Source organism: Palaemon carinicauda, chromosome 19, assembly GCF_036898095.1.
Source record: "Palaemon carinicauda isolate YSFRI2023 chromosome 19, ASM3689809v2, whole genome shotgun sequence".
Taxonomy (NCBI): domain Eukaryota; kingdom Metazoa; phylum Arthropoda; class Malacostraca; order Decapoda; family Palaemonidae; genus Palaemon; species Palaemon carinicauda.
In genome coordinates this window covers 74,600,262-74,621,739 of record NC_090743.1, presented here as the reverse complement: position 1 = coordinate 74,621,739, position 21,478 = coordinate 74,600,262, and the positions used below count along the sequence as shown (strand labels likewise).

General features: G+C 35.7%; 2 protein-coding genes across 2 annotated transcripts; both read right to left on the bottom strand.

The window, feature by feature from the left end:
• Positions 1-5,806: 5,806 nt before the first annotated feature.
• Positions 5,807-16,321, bottom strand: LOC137658272 (uncharacterized). Its single transcript, XM_068392945.1, has 6 exons — positions 14,514-16,321; positions 11,810-11,987; positions 8,718-9,255; positions 7,263-7,552; positions 6,926-7,119; positions 5,807-6,499 (listed from the first exon to the last, which is right to left on the bottom strand). The coding sequence occupies exons 1-6, from the start codon at positions 16,313-16,315 to the stop codon at positions 6,382-6,384; spliced, it is 3,120 nt and encodes a 1,039-aa protein (XP_068249046.1). The 5' UTR covers positions 16,316-16,321; the 3' UTR covers positions 5,807-6,381.
• A 34-nt stretch (positions 16,322-16,355) lies between these two features.
• On the bottom strand, positions 16,356-20,014 carry LOC137659069 (serine-rich adhesin for platelets-like). Its single transcript, XM_068394158.1, has 2 exons — positions 16,511-20,014; positions 16,356-16,361 (listed from the first exon to the last, which is right to left on the bottom strand). The coding sequence occupies exons 1-2, from the start codon at positions 20,012-20,014 to the stop codon at positions 16,356-16,358; spliced, it is 3,510 nt and encodes a 1,169-aa protein (XP_068250259.1).
• Between the last annotated feature and the right edge of the window lie 1,464 nt (positions 20,015-21,478).

The following is a 21,478-nucleotide window of genomic DNA, read 5'->3' as shown; positions in this document are numbered from 1 at the left end:
TATCTGTTCCCTCCTCACAACCTTCTGTTGAGGGTCCTCAACAAACTGAGATCCTTCAAGGGGGTAGCGGCAATAGTGGCCCACAAGTGGCCGAACAGTATGTGGTTCCCCTTGGCGTTGGAACTACAGATGAAGTTCGTGCCGCTACCACATCCAGTTCTGACCCAGCGAGTCCAGAAGTCGACTGTCTGCGCTTCATTACAGAAAACCCGGACCCTGCAGCTCATGATTTTCTCGCCCTTGCGGTGAGAAAGCGTTTCGGGATTTCGAAAGCCAGCATAGACTTCCTAGAGGAATATAAGTGCAAATCGACCAGAAGGCAATATGAGTCATCTTGGAGAAAATGGGTGGCCTTTGTAAAGGCAAAGAATCCGCAGGAGATCTCAACAGACTTCTGCTTATCTTTCTTCATCCACCTCCATGGCCAAGGGTTGGCAGCTAACACGATTTCAGTGTGTAAATCTGCTTTGATGAGACCCATTTTATTTGCCTTCCAGATCGACCTAGGTAACGAGATCTTTAATAAAGTTCCGAAAGCCTGCGCTAGGCTCAGACCTTCAGCACCTCCAAAGCCCATCTCATGGTCTTTAGACAAAGTTCTTCATTTCGCCTCCCTGTTGAGCAATGAAGAATGTGCGTTAAAGGATTTGACGCAAAAAGTTATTTTCCTATTTGCACTCGCGTCCGGGGCCAGGGTTAGTGAGATCGTAGCCCTCTCGAGAGAGGCAGGTCGTGTTCAGTTCCTGGATGGGGGGGAGCTGAACCTGTTTCCGGATCCTACGTTTCTCGCCAAGTATGAGTTACCCACCAACAGGTGGGGTCCCTGGAGAATCTGCCCTCTGAAAGAAGATGCATCTCTATGTCCAGTAGAATGCCTAAAGGTCTATCTTCGTAGAACTTCAGACTTCAAGGGTGGTCAACTATTCAGGGGAGAAACATCAGGCTCAAATTTATCTCTGAATCAACTCAGAGCGAAAATCACATATTTTATTCGCAGAGCGGATCCTGACAGTACACCCGCAGGTCACGATCCGAGGAAAGTTGCCTCATCCCTAAATTTCTTTAATTGTATGGATTTTGAACATCTCCGTTCATACACGGGCTGGAAATCTTCCAGGGTGTTCTTTCGCCACTATGCGAAGCAAGTAGAGGAACTTAAGAGATCTGTGGTAGCAGTGGGTCGTGTAGTTAACCCTACTGTTTAACTCTGCGAGGAACAGTGGTCTTAATTGGGACGATTAAGTCCAGGGTGAGTGTGTAGGTACATACTGTACTACAAACTAAATGAGGGCACCAAGTGCCCATATAGACTGTTCCTTCTTTCAAAGGTGAACCTAGCATAAGTTCAGACATGTGTGCCGAGCGTTTCTAACGCTAATGTGATTGATTTGTAATACAGACTTTTATGACTTGATACCTTGGTATCTTATTAAAGTGGTGTTTAATGGTTTTTCTTTCAGATAAACAAGTTCTGTTTACTATCATACTTATGCTTAAAGTTTTGGGTTATCCTCTTTTATATATATATATATATATATATATATATATATATATATATATATATATATATATATATATATATATATATATATATATATATATATATATATATATATATATATATATATATATATATATATATATATATATATTTGTTGTTAACCTGTCTGTTTATTATCTGTCAATAAACTTGTTCTTGAGAACCTTGCGTCTCTTTCACCTGTGTCAATTTATTGGTATAATTGAGCATTTTAATTCTATGTATCTTATCTGGGATAATTCTGGTAGAATTGTTCTGTTATGCAAGCTATGTTGCATTGGTTTATGTAGTCCCCTAATGGGAGGACTCCGTCCCATAAAGGGACGAGGGCGGTTTTATTAGTTTCTTCCTATGCAGATATAAACCTTTGTCCAATACAAGTATTGTGTGGATTACTGGTCAATATATATTGACGCAGTGGTTCTATACAAACTATGCTTTACTTAATATAGGGCGAGACCACTATATTAGCTTGCCTGGTATTCATACATAGATACATGTACTCTTCGAGACTTTCCAGAGTCTAGTAGGACTCTTCCCTGTAGGGGGCAGGAAGCTCTAACATAGTTTATAGTTAGTTGAAAAGATGTATAACGGTAACATCTTAGGTCTCTAGGTCTAGTCGACCGGGAAAAAATTACCTCCGGGGAGTACGGCACGTTCTGAGAATCCACAGATACAGTAATGCTCTGGTACACTTCCATCAGGACGACATAGCTTGAGCCCAAAAAACGGATTTTGAGCGAAGCGAAAAATCTATTTTTGGGTGAGATGGCCATGTCGTCCTGATGGACCCGCCCTTGCCTTTCTAAGAAAGGGCTGTAGGACCCCTCCCTACATACAGTATCTGTAGCACCTCGTGTACGCTACAAGGAATACAGATGGCGCCAGGATTGGCGCCAGGCACGCATACGAATCGGGGGATAGGGAAGCCTTGGGAGCGGCTCCCCTTTTTCTTTCCAGAATTCGTATCTCGTCAATCACCTCCTACGAGACGAAATCTCTGTCCAGGTCGTAGATTGCCATGTGACGTGTCTAGAATACGTCCTCTGATATGTCGCGATATCCCTTTCACGAGGGATACTCGCTCCAGGAGTTAGAATTCTGGTACCTTAAGGTAAATTCTCTGGGAATATCGCCGTAGTTGTAATATACCCTAGGAAGCTACCCTATAGGAACTTCCATCACATCTCACCCAAAAATAGATTTTTCGCTTCGCTCAAAAGCCGTTTTATATATATATATATATATATATATATATATATATATATATATATATATATATATATATATATATATATATATATATATATATATGATAAATTTTGCACATTTAGACGTGTTTTTCATATTCAAATAAGACATATATTTTTTATACATTAAGGTCTCGATTCTCTTAAAAACCTCGGGATCAGAGCCCCAGGCGAAATCACACAAAGACAAGATTTATGTGTAAGCCAGCCGGTTAGAAGCTCTTGTCTTTGTGTGATTTTGCCTGGGGATCTTAATAAACAATTATTGAGCTAACAGTGACCATTCACTTTGGGAATACCTTCTTTGATTCTAAAGTTGATTATTGATACTTATTATCAGATAAACAGGATAGCAATAATTGGAATGAAATATACTAACCGGCAACTCCACGAATTTCGCAATTTGTAACATCAATTTTGACACCTACAGTAACTGTACATCAGAGTGAATGAAGGATGTAGAATGTTGGGGACAGTGAAAGGAGTGGCAAAGAATAGAGGGTTAGGAATGAATTTAAAGAAAGAGAGTTTTGTATGAGAAAGTAATTGTACCAACTGTGATGTATGGATCGAAGTAGTGGGGTATGAAAGTGACGGAGAGACAGAAATTGAATGTGTTCGAGATGAAGTGTCTGAGGAGTATGGCTGGTGTATTTAGATTAATAGGGTTAGGGACAAAGTTGTGAGTGTGAGAACAGGTTTATGAAAGAAATTAGCAGTTAGAGTGGATATGAATGTGTTGAGGTGGTTTAGCCATGTAGAGAGAATGGAAAATGGCTGTCTGCTGAAGAAGGTGTGAATACAAGAGTTGGTGGGAGAAGTACAAGAAGAGGGCCAACGTTTTGGTAGATGGACGGAGTGAAGAAAGCTCTGGGTGATAGGAGGATAGATGTGAGAGACAAAAGAGTGTGCCAGAACTAGGAATGAATGGCGAACAATTGTGCCACAGTTCCGGTAGGCCCTGCTGCTTCCTCTGGTTATCTTAGTTACTGCCAAGGTAGGGGATTCAGCATATGAAGCTTCATTGAGGTGAATAACGAGGAGAGGGTGGGCTTTGGCACCCTAGTAGTAACAGCAAAACTCGGTTGAATCTCTCGTTATGCCGGGAAGAACGAAGTGAAGAAAAATGCCCCTTTGTTCTTTTTTTTTTTTTAATGTTGGCTAACCTCCAAAATCGGGGGAAGTACCATGATAGATACATACATATTAGGAACAGCACTTCTCTCAATCATATTATGTTGAAAATGTATGTAGATTTAAAATTTATTAGCTTGACTATTTTTACCTATTTTAAGAACATCTTTTTTTATTTCATGTTCCAAATTTATTCAATTCATTTATTATCTTCAGGTTTGATAAGGCCTTTTTATAGTTGAAACCATAACACACGTACAATAGAGACTCGGGTTATGCTCCCACCCCGAGAATAATGTAAAGGTAAAAGCCAAGTGATGGAACATCATTCTATCCTTTAGTTAAAGGTTTGTGATCAGATAAGTTTATTCTCATTATTGCTAGCTCTAAGTTTGCCAAGAATATTAACTAAATCGTTAAGCTAAATTTTTACTGCTTCTCCAGTCTTTGGTAGTGCCATTGCCTCTGTACCTGATCCATGTCCTTCCACTGCCTTGGGTTAGTTCTATTGCTTGAGGAAACACCCGGGCACACTTCTATCGGTTTGCTCATTTCCTTTTCTCACTGGGCTATTAGCATCCTGCTTTTCCAATGAGGTTTGTAGCTTAGCTAATAATAATAACAATTATTATTCAGGATCCAGGAAATCAGAATGTAAAAGCATATACTAGTTTCAACTTTATTAACATTTATATAAAAACATATAAAATATGATAATAAATATAGGAAACAACAAATTGATTTGTCTCAGGTGCTTCTTTTTTCATGATGCCTTACAAAATCTATCTAAGACAGATGAGGAATTCTTCAAGTAGGAAATAACGATTTTAGTAGCCTACTCCTTATAATTGCCTGTGCTTTACGACGTTCATCCATTTATTCTTTTCTAGTAATGTGGATATACCTTATGATCATTTCAATGGAGAGCGGATGTGACCATTTGGTGCTTTGCAGTTCCATATTGCTCCGTCTGTACTATAGGTCTTCAGTATTGTGTTCAACAAAATAACTAATAGATTTTGAATCATGACCACCTAGAAAAAAATATATATATATTTTAAAGGCCATGACTGGAATGTATCAAAATGTCATCGTTTTTGGTAATCAACATTATTATTTTGTTATATATGATTATTGCAAATTAGTCTTTTTGGTAATTGTTAACAACATCACGCTCTCCATTTACTCCAAAATAATGCAATACTGCAGTTCTCATCTTCTTGCACAGTAATTAGGTGGTTATTTAAATTCTGAGAAAGCAATGATTAGCAAGATATGTTGAGGAAGGGGGAAGGGGTTATAAAAAGAAAATAGCTCGGTTTCCTCACTAAACGGCTTGGATCAGACATGTCAACATAGTCATCCAAACAGAATTCGTGATTCCAGTGTAGATAATCAGAAGTTCGTGATGCCAGCTTACATTTGATGTACTGTATATTCAAAATATACTAAATTAAAGATGGATTAATTACTCAAAAGTGTCCATTAAATATGCAATTTACAAATAGTGACACTTTTGAGTAATCACTCAATTTTTTATTAAGTATATTTTGAATATACAGTATATCAAATGTACGCTGGCATCACGAACTTCTGTTTATGTACGCTGGCATCACGAATTCTGTTTGGTTGACTATGTTGACATGTCTGTTCCAAGTCGTTTGGCGAGGAAACCGAGCTATTTTCTTTTTATAACCCCTTCCCCCTTCCTCAACATATCTTGCTAATTATTGCTTTCCCAGAATTTAAATAACCACTTAGTTACTGTGCAAGAAGATGGGGACTGCAGGAATGCATTATTTTGGAGTAAATGGAGAGCGTGATGTTGTAAACAATCACCGTTTGTTTTATATAAGATTTCTATGATTATGCCTGTTAAGTTTGGAAAAGTCTTTTTCCATCGAAGAAATTATCGTTCTGATTGTTTTAACAAAATAAAAAAAAATAAAAGATATATTTCTCTCAAACACTTTGAAATTGATGTAATTTATCAACTGGCCCATCCCCTGACTAGATGTTCCTAATAATGGAAATTTTTACCTTGAAATTTGATCATGACATGACTACGACACCAAAACCAATTATAGATATGGTTGCATAATTACTTTTCTCTCTGAGATTCAATATTTCCTACAAGATGAATGAAAAAAAAATAAACTACCTACGAGAAGTTGAGTGTAACTCATTGCGATTTGCGTGCATATATAACGCTACGTTTTTACATGTCATCCTTATAAAATCTGATATAATGCCCAAAATTTGAACTACAAGAGGCGTACTTTGTCTACCATCAGAAAATAACATTGACGAGCAAAAGAATTTTTATGAATACTGAAACGTTCGTTATATGAAGCTCTTATGTCGCATTATTATGTAGGCTTACATAATTTTAGATTAGGTTAGGTTAATAACGGAAGATCTTTTGAACGTTGGTGTTTTACCAAATCGTCCATCTTAAAGTTTATCAGAGCAGGTGGCTTCTTCAAAAATGCAGGGAAGACCCAGAGCTCCAGTGAAGGTCGCCATCAATAATTCACTTGGATTCTGACCTGACCATGTAGATACGAGTGTGCTGGAATCAGATGAGTTATGAGATTATTGTGAAATCATCCTTTTTAGGTCTAATATTGACATTTTGTTTTGAAAGCATCGATATTTTATTAATATTTTCTCGGAGTGCCTATTTCCTGAGAAGACAAACTAATCTATTTTAGTCTTGTTTTTATGGATGCCAATAATGATCATAAGGATTAGTTTAATATATAAAGAAAATACTAATAATGTAATTAATTCTAGATGTAACTACAATTACTAAATAATTATTTTCCTAATTTACACTTTTTGAAAATTTTGAATAATTTGTGCTTAATGTTTTCTCAGAGCATGATTATATGAAAACTAAAACATCCAAGAAGTGATATAAAGACTATTGATAATGATAGTTAACATGCTGTTAACATAGATGAAGGTAAAGAGGTTGATAACGTTTCCATCTTACCTAACAGCAGAAGTCAACAGCGCGTGATGAAACATGGAAGAATGCTCAGATTCAGTTACATTTTCGTGATCTCTCTGGTGGTATCGCTGTGAGGTGACTCTACACAGATAAAGTGGAAGACACGAAGGGGATTTTGCTTGTACTTCCAATGTCTTTCCTTCTTCCAAGAGGATTTTGGAAGCAATGTTTGGAACCTGAAATTGAAATTAGTATATACTTCTATCACCAATATCAATAGAACTTAGTTTATTCTATTCTGTATTGTGTTCATCATCTAAGTGTTTATTACAAATACGTGAGTATAATTCAAATATACATCGTAATGACGTTCACGTACTTTCCTCAAGGCTTGAAACAACAACGTATTATACGAGTCAATAGGTTCTTCATTAAAGACACGACTTCCATCCACACTGAAGCTTCTCCCTCCATTTGTGATAAAGTTGTCTAAAGGTAGACCCATGATTTTGGCCCCTACGGCTCTTTGGATCATTTGGTACAGGAATATTCCGAAAGAGAGATAAACTAAAGCTGTCAAGATGGTTTCAAAACCGAATATATTCGTGGTAAGTTCTCTTGATGAAACGGTCAAATGGCTTCCTTCATCTTCGTTTTCTAAAGGCATTGCTGTTTGGAGAAGTAAATGCTGTTAAGTATAAGCGTTAAAGCTATAATTTCCCTATCATTTACTTCTATTTTTATGTGGTGACCTGTAGAAGGCTAGAAAACTCTTTTTTTTATATATAAATCACTTAACTACAACCGGCTACCGGTATTCTTCGGTAAGATTCAACAAAGTGTAGGCCTACTGTACTGTATCCCTAAAGTTCACTGCGGCATGCAGTCTTCAACAAAGTGATCCATTCTAAGGCATCTTCGATGTGAATGTATCTTATCTCGGACAAAAAAGTTTTACTTCTTGTTCTGTAATTGCAGCCTACTAGCTTAGCATAATTTACATCCTGCTTGGCATTTTAGTTACTTAAAAAGTCCTTCTTTACGATTATTTGCGATAAGTAATGAGAAAGTAAATAACCTGACATAACATTCTAAAAAAGTGAACTACTATAGATGTTCATTAATAATGATTGTTCTTGCTGAATAAAACTAATTTGCATAAATTATCAATAAACATATCCTGTTTGAGGTCAGGCATAATTTTATTAAATCTAGGTATCATCTACTGTAGTAAAACTTCTATTTGTAATTTAAGAATTGCGAAGTTACAATCAACTTCCATTGACATCCTCTTCAATAAAAATATGAATAAGTTTAGCTTAAGTTATTTTTCTATAAGATCTAGATCTTCGTATTTGATGGTTACTAGAACTTTATTTTGAAACCTCAATACAAACTTGAATCTGTTGTAGCTCATAACTTGAAATTAATCTCTCTATAATTCATAGTGACTTAATTTGCCAGCAAATTACTATATCAAATTATATACATGTGAAATTAGATATTTTCAAATCCTTGGTAATATTTTGATATCCTAATATGAAAATACAAAAAAAAAAAAAAAAAAAAAAAAAAGAATTCAGTCCCTCTTAAGACTCGGCCAGACCAAGCACGGCTAGCGGCGAGGTTAACGGCAAGAGGTTCCCGCGGAAAATTGAAACCTTAGGTATCTTATGTAGGTGGTCAGATAGGAGGCGCGAGGCTTCCCGCGCCTCCTATCTGCCCACCTACATAAGATATATAATTAAGGTTTCAATTTGCCGCCATAACCTCTTGCCGCTAACCTAGTCGCTAACCTCGCCGCTAGCTGCGCTTGGTCTGGTCGGGCCCTTACCTTTGGCCAGAGCTAGGCTGTTCAGTGCTGCCATTCCTACAGCCCTCCGCATCAATTTCTTGTGACCGTCGTGCAAGAAAGATCTTCGCATGGCTGAAGTTGCTTGAACTTCAGCTGTGCTATTTTCAGGTAACAAACTTGAAATATTACTAGACTGAAGAAGTGACGTTTCCGGAGAGGAATTGAAACTTGGGACTACATCTAGGTTGGATGAAACTGGAGAATCATTTCTGGCGATCGCTATATCAGTATTAGCTAGGGATGATGGAGAGGACACCATAGATGAGGAATTTATTCTAGTTTCAATAGCCATTAGAGGATTTGTATTCGAAGTAGGAGTCTCATGAAAAGCCAGAGATGATAATGATGTTGATGAATTTACAGATGATTCAGTAGTTGTATGAACAGGAACTGGAGATGGCATAGCTGATAAGAAAGCAGCAATTGGGGACAATGAATCATCCGAAGGAAGTTGATTATTTGTGACTAGGCCATCAGTTGGAGAAGAAGTCGTCTTCAGACTCAATTTCTCCTCTTCCTGAAATTTTAAGGAAATTAACTTTATTTACTGTTTGCATCCATCTATGTTAAAGACTAATTCTAATAATCATAGATGAGGGCAATATAGTCTTTAACAATTAGAGGATAGGGAGAATTTATCAATGTCAACACTTAAGGATATTCAATTTTGATAAAATATTAATATATTTAAATAACAAACAACATATTAGAATACCAAAATAGTCAAAGTGTAGCTAGCCTGGAATTATCTGATGTATCAGACTAACTTTTATTTATATTTTGTAAATATAAATATTCTCTCATATTTAAATTGTGAAAGAGGTGATGTTTTAAATATTGTCATTTGAGTCGCCTACAGTTTTATATCCATTTAGTATTAGTATTCCAGTATGGCAAAAGCATATCATAATGATATTTCAAGGTGCTACCATGATATATCTACCTCCCATTTTCTGCTATAGTTTGATATCTATCTTCCATTTTTATCAACCAACAGTTGGTATTTTGAAATATGATAAAATAGACATTTACTATTATAAAAGGAAAGGAGTAAAAACTATTTTGAACTAAGTGGTTAATTAGATAATTGAAACAACGCCAAAACACTATCCCACTCGGATGGAGTGAGCAGCACATCCATGTACCACCTGCAAGAACAGAGGAGCAGTGAAATAATGTTAAATCACGAGCGAAGCAAGACAAGCCCTAGCAAAAACCAGTTTAACCTAAGTGATTAATTAGGTAATTAAAATAATGCAAAATTACTGGCCCATAGGGCTAACACGTGTAGCGAAACATGGTATGTCGCAAATAGTAGATATAATCATCATTATTACTAGCTAAGCTTCAACCCTAATTAGAAAAACAAGATGCTTATATATAAGCCCAAAGGCTCTAACAGAGAAAAATAAGCAAGTGAGGAAAGGAATTAAGGAAATAAATAAACTATATAAGAAATAATGAATAATTCAAATAAAATATTTTAAGGATAGTAACATTAAAAACCAATATTTCATTTATAAAAGATAATGAGACTTACGTCAGCCTGTTCAACATAAAAAAAAAGAAGATTGGTGCAAGTTTGAACTTTTTAAGTTCTACTGATTCAACTACCTGATTAGGAAGACCATTCCACAACTTCGTAACAGCTAGAATAAAAACCTTCTAGAATATTGTGTAGTATTAAGCCTTGTAATGGAGAAGGCATAACTATTAGAATTAACTGCAAACCAAGTGTTACGAAAAGTATGGTACTGTCTGAGAAGATCTGAATGTAAAGTATAGTCAGAATTATATATGCAACATGCATAACGAAGTAATTGAACGACGCTGCCAGAGATTAATATCTAGATCAGGAATAAGAAATTTAATAGACCATAAGTTCCTGTCCAACAAATCAAGAGGGGAATCAGCGGATGAAGATCAGACAGATGAACAATACTTGAAATAAAGTAGAATGAAAGAATTAAAATATTTCTTCAGAATAGATTGATCCCAAAAATCTTACAAGACTTTCTCAATAAGCCAGTTTCTTTTTTGCAATTGAAGAAGAGACAGACCTATTGTGTTTCTAAAAGGTAAATTTGCTGTCGAGAGTCACATCAAAAATTTCAAGTCATATAGTGTTGAAGAAACATTATCAATGCTGAGATTCGGATGTTAGGGACCCACTGTCCTCGATGTTAGGATTCAACTTCATGCCCCATAATTTGCACCATGCACCAATTTTACTTAAATCTCTATTAAGGTATTCAGTAACTCAGATCTACATTCAGTAGATGGAATTGATGCAAAAAGAGTAGCATCATCTGCATATGCAACGAGTTATTTTTCTAGGCAAACCACATGGCATGTGTATATAGTATGAAATGTAATGGACTAAGAGCAATACCCCGAGGAACAACAGATATTACATTCCAATACTCACTATGGCGCCCTTCAACAACAACTGTTTTCGATATATTACTTAAAAATTCAATTAGGATGCTAAGCAAAGACCCACCCACTCCCAACTGTTTGAGTTTGAAAACAAGGGCCTCATGATTAACACGGTCAAAGGCGGCACTAAAACCCAGGCCATGTATACGAACTTCCTATCTCCAGTCAAGGGATTTCTGTACACCATTGGAGATTGTAAGAAGGGCATCCCATGCTCCAAGGCCTTTACAAAAGCCAAATTTCAAACTAGGGAACAAATGTTTACCTCCAGCAAACCTATTTAGACGTTTTGCTAGGAGACGTTCATAAACTTTTGATATAAGAGTTATGGAAATTGGGCAGTAATCAGCTGGACTTGAGCTACCACAAACACATTAACATAATGGAGTAATATTACCAATTCCCCAACAAGTGCTAAATGAACCTCTTTTTTGTTAACTTGCACAAAATAAAAGATAACTTTGGAACTAAAAAAAAATTACAGTCTTTACAAAAGAACCAAAAAAAAACACAAAGGGAAAATATAATTTGGGCCTACACCTTCATAGACATCAAGGTCCATCAAGAGAGCTTCAATTTCAAGAGATCTAAAAGCTAAACTGGTTAGTAGCACCCATTCCTATGGCACTTACATCTTTACGTATATCGTCCAAACTCAGCCATCCATCCATCCCTAGAGTTGGAGATATTGAAGACGTAGGCAGTGGAGGAGATATCTGATCCGTGTAAGTTGAGGAAATGGTTCCAGTCATATCTGATGAAATCCCTGGAGGTGTTCTACTTGGAAGGTCACACTCTACTGCTAGGATGCTGTTAGGGAAGAGCGCTTTGTTGAAATTTATCGTTAACAATTACATACTACTATTATTAGCTAAGCTACACCCTTAGTTGGAAAAGCAAGAGGCTACAAGCGCTAGGGCTCCAATGGGAAAATAACCCAGCGCAGAAAAGAAATATGTAACCTATATATGAGGAATAATGAATAAAAATGTAGTATATCTTTAAGAGCAGTAACAACGTTATTATTACTATTATTATTATTATTATTATTATTATTATTATTATTATTATTATTATTATTATTGTTGTTGTTGTTGTTGTTGTTGTTATAATTAATATTACTATTATTGGAAATGGAATTAGGAAATAATTAAACTGTATGAGAAGTAATGAATAAAGAAAACAAAATGTCTTAAGAGGAGTAATAACATTGGAATAGATCTGTCATTTAACTATGGAGTGAGACTTATGTCAACCTATTCAACATAAAAACATTAGCTGCAAGTTTGAATCTATTATTACTAGGTAAGATACATCCCTAGTTGGAAAAACAGGATGCTACAAGCCCAAGGGCCCTTACAAGAAAAGTACCCCAGTGAGGAAAAGAAATAAATAAACTACATGAAAGTAGTGAATAAAAAATATATAATATTTTAAGATCAGTAACAACGTTAGAATGGATCTGTTATATATATAAGTATATAGTAAAGAACTATGTCAACATGTTCAAGTTAAAAACATAACATTATCTTTAGTCAAAATGGATCCTAAAATGTACAGAATGTTTCATAAGAAAAAAAAATAGGAAAAAAGATATCAATGAAATACAAAACATAAATCCGAGAAATTTCTTTATAAAATCAAGAAAGAAATTTAAACAAGTCCCATAAAATTCAGATTATTGGAAATTGATGGTCAATTTGTATATCGTACATACTGTATAATGCAAAAGAATAAGTTGATATCAAGCTTAGTGACTATATCTATCTATCTACCTATCATATCTCTGAGGATTATCATCATAGCCGTTACTAGTCCACTGCAGAATAAAGGTCTCAGACATGTCCTTCCCCTCGTGTCGTTATGGTCTAACTATGCCAGTCTATATCAGCAAATTTTCTTAGTTCGTCAATCCATCGTCTTCTCTTTCTTCGCTTTCTTTATTACATTCTCTAGGGATCCATTCTTTTTTCTCTTAGTGCCCATATATTTTCTGTCATTCTCAATAAATGTCTATTTCTTTTTCTTACACACATACATACATACACAGATATATATATATATATATATATATATATATATATATATATATATATATATATATATATATATATATATATATATATACATACATATACATATATATATATATATATATATATATATATATATATATATATATATATGTGTGTGTGTGTGTGTGTGTGTGTGTATGTATATATATACACACATATATATATGTATATATATATATATATGTGTGTGTGTGTGTGTGTGTATATCTGTGTGTGTGTGTGTACTCTTGAAGCAATTACCTGAGGTGGAGTGTCTCGTAAAGAGCAACCCGTAAAACCCAATAGTATGACAATAATTATTGTCATTAAAGTGCAATGTGGCTCTAGTGATTTAGGAATGAGTCTGATGAGTCGTAGGTCTGTTTCCTACTTCAATGTTTTTAAAAACCACACACACGAAAAATAGCGAAAATAATAACAGCAATTTCATCCAAGAGAAACTGACAAGGAAATATACCATGCAGTAGAAACGGTGAAGTAAATAGTTTTCCTAAATCACTTGCAATCTAATGGATAAAGCAATCCAGTGGATAATTGAAGTTTATAACTTTGGCATTCAAGCGTTTTTGTAAACCCTTTTAATTAGGGGATTACGGTGGTATATTTGGCAAACAACGCACTGAGGAGTTCGTTCTTGTTACTGTATTTAAAACTTCATTTTTTCTAAACTGAATAGATTTTCGATTTTGCAAGTGAAATTTAATTACTTATTCGTTAATTTCATCACTTATTTGCTTCTTTATGCACTTTTATAGTCCAGGACCAACAGGCTTTCGGGGGGCTAGTTAATATGTATGATTGGATTTCACGTTAATCAGATTTTATCTTTTTGACGAGGGTTGATGTAGATTTCGCCAAACCACCAAAAAACTCACTTTTAGATATCCCTATGCAAGCTAGAATGCTGCAGCTTCAGAAGAAAATCATCGTAACAGACGATATACTAAGTTACCTTATTAGATATTAGTTAAATTATCAGAGGCAACTATTATTAGCTCATTATAAATAAAGATGTTTATTTATAGTAAGGGAATAATATTTTATGCAATTTCCACCTATATATCTAACCAATTTCCACTATGTGAGCTGAAGGCAGTCAGTCATACCTTTTTGAAAGTCCCTTTGCGAAATTAATTTGTAGTGTAGTATTGTCAGAAGTCCTTTGCTTATCCGTCCAGTAATGATTGAAGTCATAGGTGCAAAGTCCACACGAAAAGGTCCTTTTTTTTTTTTTCAAAATATATAGAATGATAAATCTCACCTTTCAACAACTGCACTGTAAACGCCAACACCCATCTGATCCATCACTAACTCTCTTCCCAGAAGATATTCCAGACGATCTAGTAAATTTGACCCACAGCCTTTGCGTCTCAGAGATGGCGTTGTGTGCGCTGCTCCTAGCCCTCGATCATTTAGTGTTGCAGTCTTGGTAAACAAAGGTAGACTGGGAGTACTTGTGGCAATGTATCTATTTCTAGATTCTATGCTAACTGAAGGCTTATGGCGATTGGAATTCCGTACAGGTAGCCGAGTGGTTAGAATATTTCTAGTGGTTCCAGAAAAGACTGGAGGTCTTGCAAACCTATTTCCAGGTTCGACATCCATGACTGGATTGTCAGAAGATGGCTGTGTTGAGTGTAATGTTTGTTTGTGACTCTTAAAAGAGGAAAAGTCTGCAGAAGGCATAACTGGGATATGAATTCTGCTTCCCTTTTTCTTGACTATGATGACAGGTCTGTTAGTTGACGTGGATATTTCATGTGTATGATACTGGCGATGGTTACCCAGTAAAGGGTGTTGGTTTACTTTAGATTCATTGGCAAATGGATAATATATCTGTGAAGGTATAGCTGAAGTAGTGACTGCTGATGAATGTATCCCACTGGGAACGAATGATGTTGGTTTTGAAAGTTTTCCATTATAAAAAGGTCTTCGACCTGGTGCAGTCACTAAATTCTCAGGAGTAGAGAATGTTTGGCTTCCAGGGTTTGCGATAACTTTCTTTTCATTTTGACTACCAGTAAACAGTTTTGGCAAGCTCAGAATCTGATCTGTAACTTTGTTAACAAAGGACCTAATTGGAGAAATTGCTAGAGCATGATTTTTACCTGCCTCACTTTGCCCAGTTGGTAAGATTTCCTCCCCTTTGACAGTGCCTCCAGTCTTTGGAATATCCTCTGAACTACTATGTATCAAAATATCCCCATCAGAAGAATGTATTAAGCTGGTTACTGCATTATTTGTCTTGTTTCCAGAGCTTAAATGTGAGCTCTCGGACTGCTCAATTGAGAAAGGTGACATGAGTTTATCTTTTATGCTGTATCCTTTATTATGGACAGAGTATACCATGGCAGAAAATCTATCAGTGGTTGAGGAGGAGGAGGGCGACGAGGTAGTTGTTAGATTATCAATAGTATATAAAGGAATTGCTGTAGGGAGCTGTGATATGGGCATTCTGACAGGGGGAAATTTAACTGCTGAATTTTTTTCTGGTTGTAGGACTTCCTTGGCATTAAGATCCCAGAGGGATCCTAAAACATCTCCAAACTCAATTTCAGTTGTTGTTTCAATTATATTTGACCCTGCAACGTTAGATGGAGAGGTATTTGGCCCTGTAATCCCACTCACTGTTTTATCATAAGTGGTATCTTCATTGGGCTTATCAGATGTTTGTCCTGAAGTGATCATATATTCGGTTGTCTGTTGATAAGGAAGGAGAGTTGATATATTTGTCATAACTCTTGTAGGGCTTTTGTCAAGAGATGCTACAGCTGATGTTTCTATGGAAGACTTGGAACTGTTTGATTGGGAAACTGATAACCACTCTTGATACAGAGAAGTCCAAATATCCTCTGAAGAAGATTTTGGTAAAGAAGAATCAGTATGGTTAATTAAAGGTACTAATTCTTGTGATATATTATTATGGGGCAGTGGAACTGAACCATGTTCTGCTGTTTGAGTAGTTGGATGGAAACCTTTCTCCTCTATCTGGGTGGAAATTATTGTTGTGGAAAAATTCTTGAGAGGAAATTCTGTTACATTAGAATGAGGCTCCCTAGACATGATAAAAAATGATTCGTTTTTATGTCCTGAAGTCTCAGCTTCAGAACTGGAATTTTGATTGAAGACTGAATGTTCAACCTCAGAAAAAGACCTTATAGCTTCGGGACTTGGAAATAGGCTCCAGAAAACAGAAGGAGATTTAATAGGAGGTGTAGTAGAGGTAGAAGTAGGAGAAATATGAGAAAAAACATTCACTGGATTAGGTATATGCACTTCAGGTGGTTCTGATTCTGGCATCTTTGATTTGACGATTATAGTACTGCCTCCCCCAGGACTCATAGTGACTGTTGGTAGTGCTTTATACCCCACAATGCTTAATGCAGTGGACAAACTAGATTCAGTTGTAACTAAATTCTTTAGTTCTTGATTAATATCTTTGGTAATATTGGTGAATAAATGGCTTAGTGATGCATTGGGTAAAACCTCATAAGAAAGAGTATTTGATGCATGTACAGTTACAGCACTAGCTTGTGGAGACTCTGTAACTTGTTCACTTGTAAATGATGGTAATCTTATACTAATGTTGTCAGAGGAATGTTTTTCCATTGTGGAGTGGGTAGATGACTCGTCATTAAACACTGGCATATTTACACTGATAACACTAGCAATATTTTCTAAAACTGGAGCAGCTGTAATTTCTTTTAATGGCTCCCACCATTTTTTAATCTGTGTTTCAGAAGGCATAGTCAGATGTTTTATTGGATATGCATTTTTCAGTTCTGAAGAGGCTTCATCAAAAAGACTGGCAAATGTCTTATTTAATATATCAGCACTGAAATCTGTAAAACTGCTCAAACTATCATGATTTACTTTTGATGCAAAGACATTTTCAGGAAAATCAGGTGATGATGGAACTAGAGTTGCAGTAGTAATTTCTTCTGATGAAATGTTGTGATTTGGAAGAGTTGAAGTAACCAAATAAACCTCTTCACCTTCATTCACAACTTTATTTTCAGTATCTTTGCGCTCTTTCTGTGATGTGTTCTTACAAGGATTTTCTAACCCAGGAAACAAATTTCCGTAGAAGTCAACGATAGGAGACAATGGTCCATAGATTTCACAATCAATATTCAATGTTGGCGGAGTATAGCCACTATTGTTGACTAATGACTCCAATAAAGACCAAGAGTTTATGTTTCCATGACTTTGATCAAATGTATCTAGAAAAGGAGCCTCAGAATCTTGAGCCTCCAGATCTGTTTGGTTATATTTTAAAATTTCGAGATCAGACACCATGCTACTCTCTTCAGACGTTGAATTTGAGGTACTATCTAGTGACTGCATGGGAGAAAAAGATGTAGAATTATGCAATACATCATCATCCCGATTTTGTGTAAAATCCAAAGGAATGTTACTAAGTTTCTGTGACAATGGTTCCAATGTAGTTTGTTCACTACTTATGGGAGAATCCATTGATAGGAGATATGTCATGAAGTCATCCAGTATATTTGTTTGACTAGTTATAGTCTGGTTAAGAATTCCTGAGCCAGAATGGTAAGTTAGGACAGCATTAGTATCTGAATGAGATACATCACTTGAAGGTATATTATCGGATATATTTGACTTCTGATTCAAAGCTAAAATTTGACTCTCATCTGTTGTATTCCCGATTTCATTAGCTTTGGTGAACAATGTAAGTGGCAACCAGGCAAGCTCAGCACTACCTTCAGTAGTTGCATTGAGTATTTGAGGCAGATCACTGATCACTGGTGAATCTGTTTTTACTGGATCTGGTTTTATCAACGGAGCAGTTTTGAAAGAATTATTCTGTGAACTCTCAAGAACATTTTCAATAGTCACATTGAGTGTTTCAGGAAGATCACTGATCACAGGTGAATCTCTTTCTGTGGGATCTGGTTTTATCAATAAAGCAGTTTTTACAGAATTATTCTGTGAAGTTTCAGGAACATTGGTATGCTCTTCATATTTAGGTGTCGTATTAAGAATTGCTAGAGAAGGCTTAGTCTTGTCGAACAATTCTTCATAACTGTAATTGCTTGAAGATATAAGTTCATAAGCTACAGTTGGTCTGATCTCACTGTTCTGCGAATCCTCAATCTCTGATCTTTCAGGTTGATGAGACTGTGTGGAATTTTTAAAAAGAGACTGGCTAGATCCTAGCATCGGTCGTTTCGTGTCCATCAATTGTTCTGAAATTTTTATGATAACATTTGGGTTCACCATGGATAAGGACATTGCAGTTGTTGTAGGATTGGTATGTGAAGATATTTTTGAACCATAAGAGTCATTTGCAACATTGAAATGATCGGGTAACTGACTAAAATTTTCAAATGTTTCTTGAACCATTTTAGTTGAGTTATTCACTGTATATGTACCCAGCCTATGTTGGTTATTGTATTCTGGTGTACTTTGATCAAATTTCACATGATTAGGGAAATAATAACCTGGAGATGGAACGTGTCCATATGATTCAGAAGACGTGTCTGAAGAATTAGCATAGAAATTATTGAAATATTTCAACATGTTTGATAAAACAGAAGGCGGGAGATCTTTCTCGATTTCATCTACTGTTCCACTCCCAGGGCCTAAATCAACATTAGTTTTCTCAACGAAATGTGGGAGATCAAATTTTACAAATTTATCACCAATTTCTGAGCTGGAAGGTGTACTGGGACTCATACTATGCGGCAATATGTCATACTTGACTATATTTGCATTATTTTCTTGCTTAGGGGGCCCAGACAAAATAGGTTTCTCAGCCCATTGACTATTGAAAGAGTTCGATTGCTCTAGATCATGTGAATTGTTTGGACTGTTATTGTGGAGTAGAGGTGGATGCATTTGATTGTATATTTGCACTTTTGAGGTATTCTTTAGTCTATCGTGAACAATGATTTCTGCTTGTTGAACAGAAAATAAAGGCATTTTTCCATAAATGCCTGAAGATGAATTATCTCTGTGAATGTTTACTTGATAACCAATAAGGTCTCTATTGCTTAAATTTCCAGTATCGCTGTCTTTAACCGGCTCTTTATTTCCGTTAACATAACCTATTTGTGAATATCCATCTGAATTTGCAAAATTTGTACTGTAATGGATAGTGGAAACATTGGTATCACTCACACTTTCTTTACGAAATAAATCTGTATTCATGGATTGTACTACACTTTGTTGATTAGTGGTCGGGTCTTTATCATATTCATCATCGGTATTTGTATTATCGTTACCAATATGAGAGCTAGAAATATTTGGAAACAGTGTTGTCAATTTCATTGAGGAATCAACGAGTGATATCTTCTCCGCCACTTCCCAATTAGCAGGCGTACTTTCAACCGGTTTGGTGCTGCCCCCAATCCAACTCCAGGTAAGCAAACCAGGATTCCTCGTTTCTTCTAAGGCTCTGGGCCTTTGAGTTTGTACTTCCAAAAGCCCTGTTTTGTTAGATTCTTCACGATTTTCTCTCTCATCTGTTTGAGTTTGTGTCTCCACGGGCGATTTGTCTTTGTGACTAGTTAACTTAAGATCATCACTTACCTGTAGGGATTCGAATTCGTTCTTCTCTGTTGTAAGGGATTCGCTCGTATTTGGATTCAATTGATCTTTATTACCATCCTCTGTTATGTTGGTCGAACTTCTGTTTGTTAAAACCGAAAGAGTCACATACTCATCGGTTGGACTGGGCGGGACGATAGAAGAAAGGGGCGTGGCTAACGCCGCAGAATCTGTCACGCTGACCATGAAGCATATTATCGAAACAAACAGTGAGGTCTCGTATTTAATTTCGGTAAACTGCATGTTCGTTCTCGATACCAAGCGTGTTCGTCTATGTCAACAGTTGAAGAGGACCATATTTATTCTTAACAACGTTATCATCTATTGATCACGCACGCAAACATACACGTATGCACTGTCATTCCTCGAACGCCAGTTCTGTGTCTGAGTTTGAAGGAGGAACTCTATTCACCCTTGAGTGATCCAAGAGGGTGTCGATGAACTTAGCTGATTTGCTGGTTCGAAATGTTCCGTTATTCCTCTTTTCTCTTTTCTTTTCGTTTCGTTTCCTTTCTCTCAGATTCTTTGAACAATAGAACCTGGCTTGTAAAATGTGTAAGAGACTTATTGTCTTTTATTTGATTTCTCGGAGCCTACATCTCATTCGGTGGGTGATACAATCTCTGTCGGTAGAGATAAACATAATTATCCTTTTTAATTATATGAAATTGTACTTCATCGTTTGATCAGGCAAATCTTACAATGTTGATATTTAATGATAGTTTTGGTGGCACAAAAGTTAAGCAAACGAATAACGAATATAGTTATAATTTTCAGACGTAAGCTTAGAATGAAGAGGATTGTAAGTCTTCTCTTGATAATATGAAATTTTATTTATTGTTATTTTTTTTTTTCTATTTTTCGCACGAGGTTATTCGTGTCAAGCCACTGACGTAACTTCTGAATATCGTAAATGTGTGGACCAGTGACTCGAAGATTTGGCAATAGTATAAAATCCTTATTACCTTTGCGTTAATTTCCTTGTTTTGAAAATAGATTATTAGTAAGATCGTATTACAAATTCCATAGACTCTTGAAGATTTACCTTTAACTTTAGAATTTATTGTATGGTAAAGTATTTCCTCATGTTTAATCTAGAATAAATAACTTACGTTTGAGAAAGGTTTTTTCGAAATAACTTTTGTACTAACGTTCCATTAGATGTGCATCCTTTTAGTAACGTTAATTAGAGACGTTTAATGGATTTTATTATAAAATTGTATATTCCACTTTAAACAAAGATATTTTTCTCCCATACGTTTCATTGATTTTTTGTGAAACTGTTTTCTAACGTTTAGTTTATATAATCATTAACTTTATATTTACGTTGAAAACGTTTTGGTAAGTAATGACATGTAAGAAAACATGACGCGTTTGCTTTTAAAATTAAACACGGTCATAACAAATCGATTGTCTTTAATTTGCTGTGGTAATTAACTCAATGTAAACGTTTGCTTCAACGTCCATTGCAAAATAAAAGCCATATTCTATGTATTTACTCTTAGTAGACAAATACAGATATATACAGTATTTTTTTTTTCTTTTGTATTCTAGCGCCACTTCCTCATCCAACACAGTAAACAATTAATATAATAACGTTTGCTTCAACGTCCGTTTAAAGAAAAAAAAAATATTGAGCAATTTTCTATA

Excerpts from the sequence above, each read along its gene's own strand:
- LOC137658272 (XM_068392945.1), bottom strand. The coding sequence starts at position 16,315 with ATGTCTAGGGAGCCTCATTCTAATGTAACAGAATTTCCTCTCAAGAAT. Across the intron at positions 7,120-7,262 it reads TGTTTCAAGCCTTGAGGAAA|GTTCCAAACATTGCTTCCAA; the intron begins GTACGTGAACGT and ends TTTCAATTTCAG. Across the intron at positions 6,500-6,925 it reads CTGTTGACTTCTGCTGTTAG|CACACTCGTATCTACATGGT; the intron begins GTAAGATGGAAA and ends ATCTGATTCCAG.
- LOC137659069 (XM_068394158.1), bottom strand. The coding sequence starts at position 20,014 with ATGGTCAGCGTGACAGATTCTGCGGCGTTAGCCACGCCCCTTTCTTCT.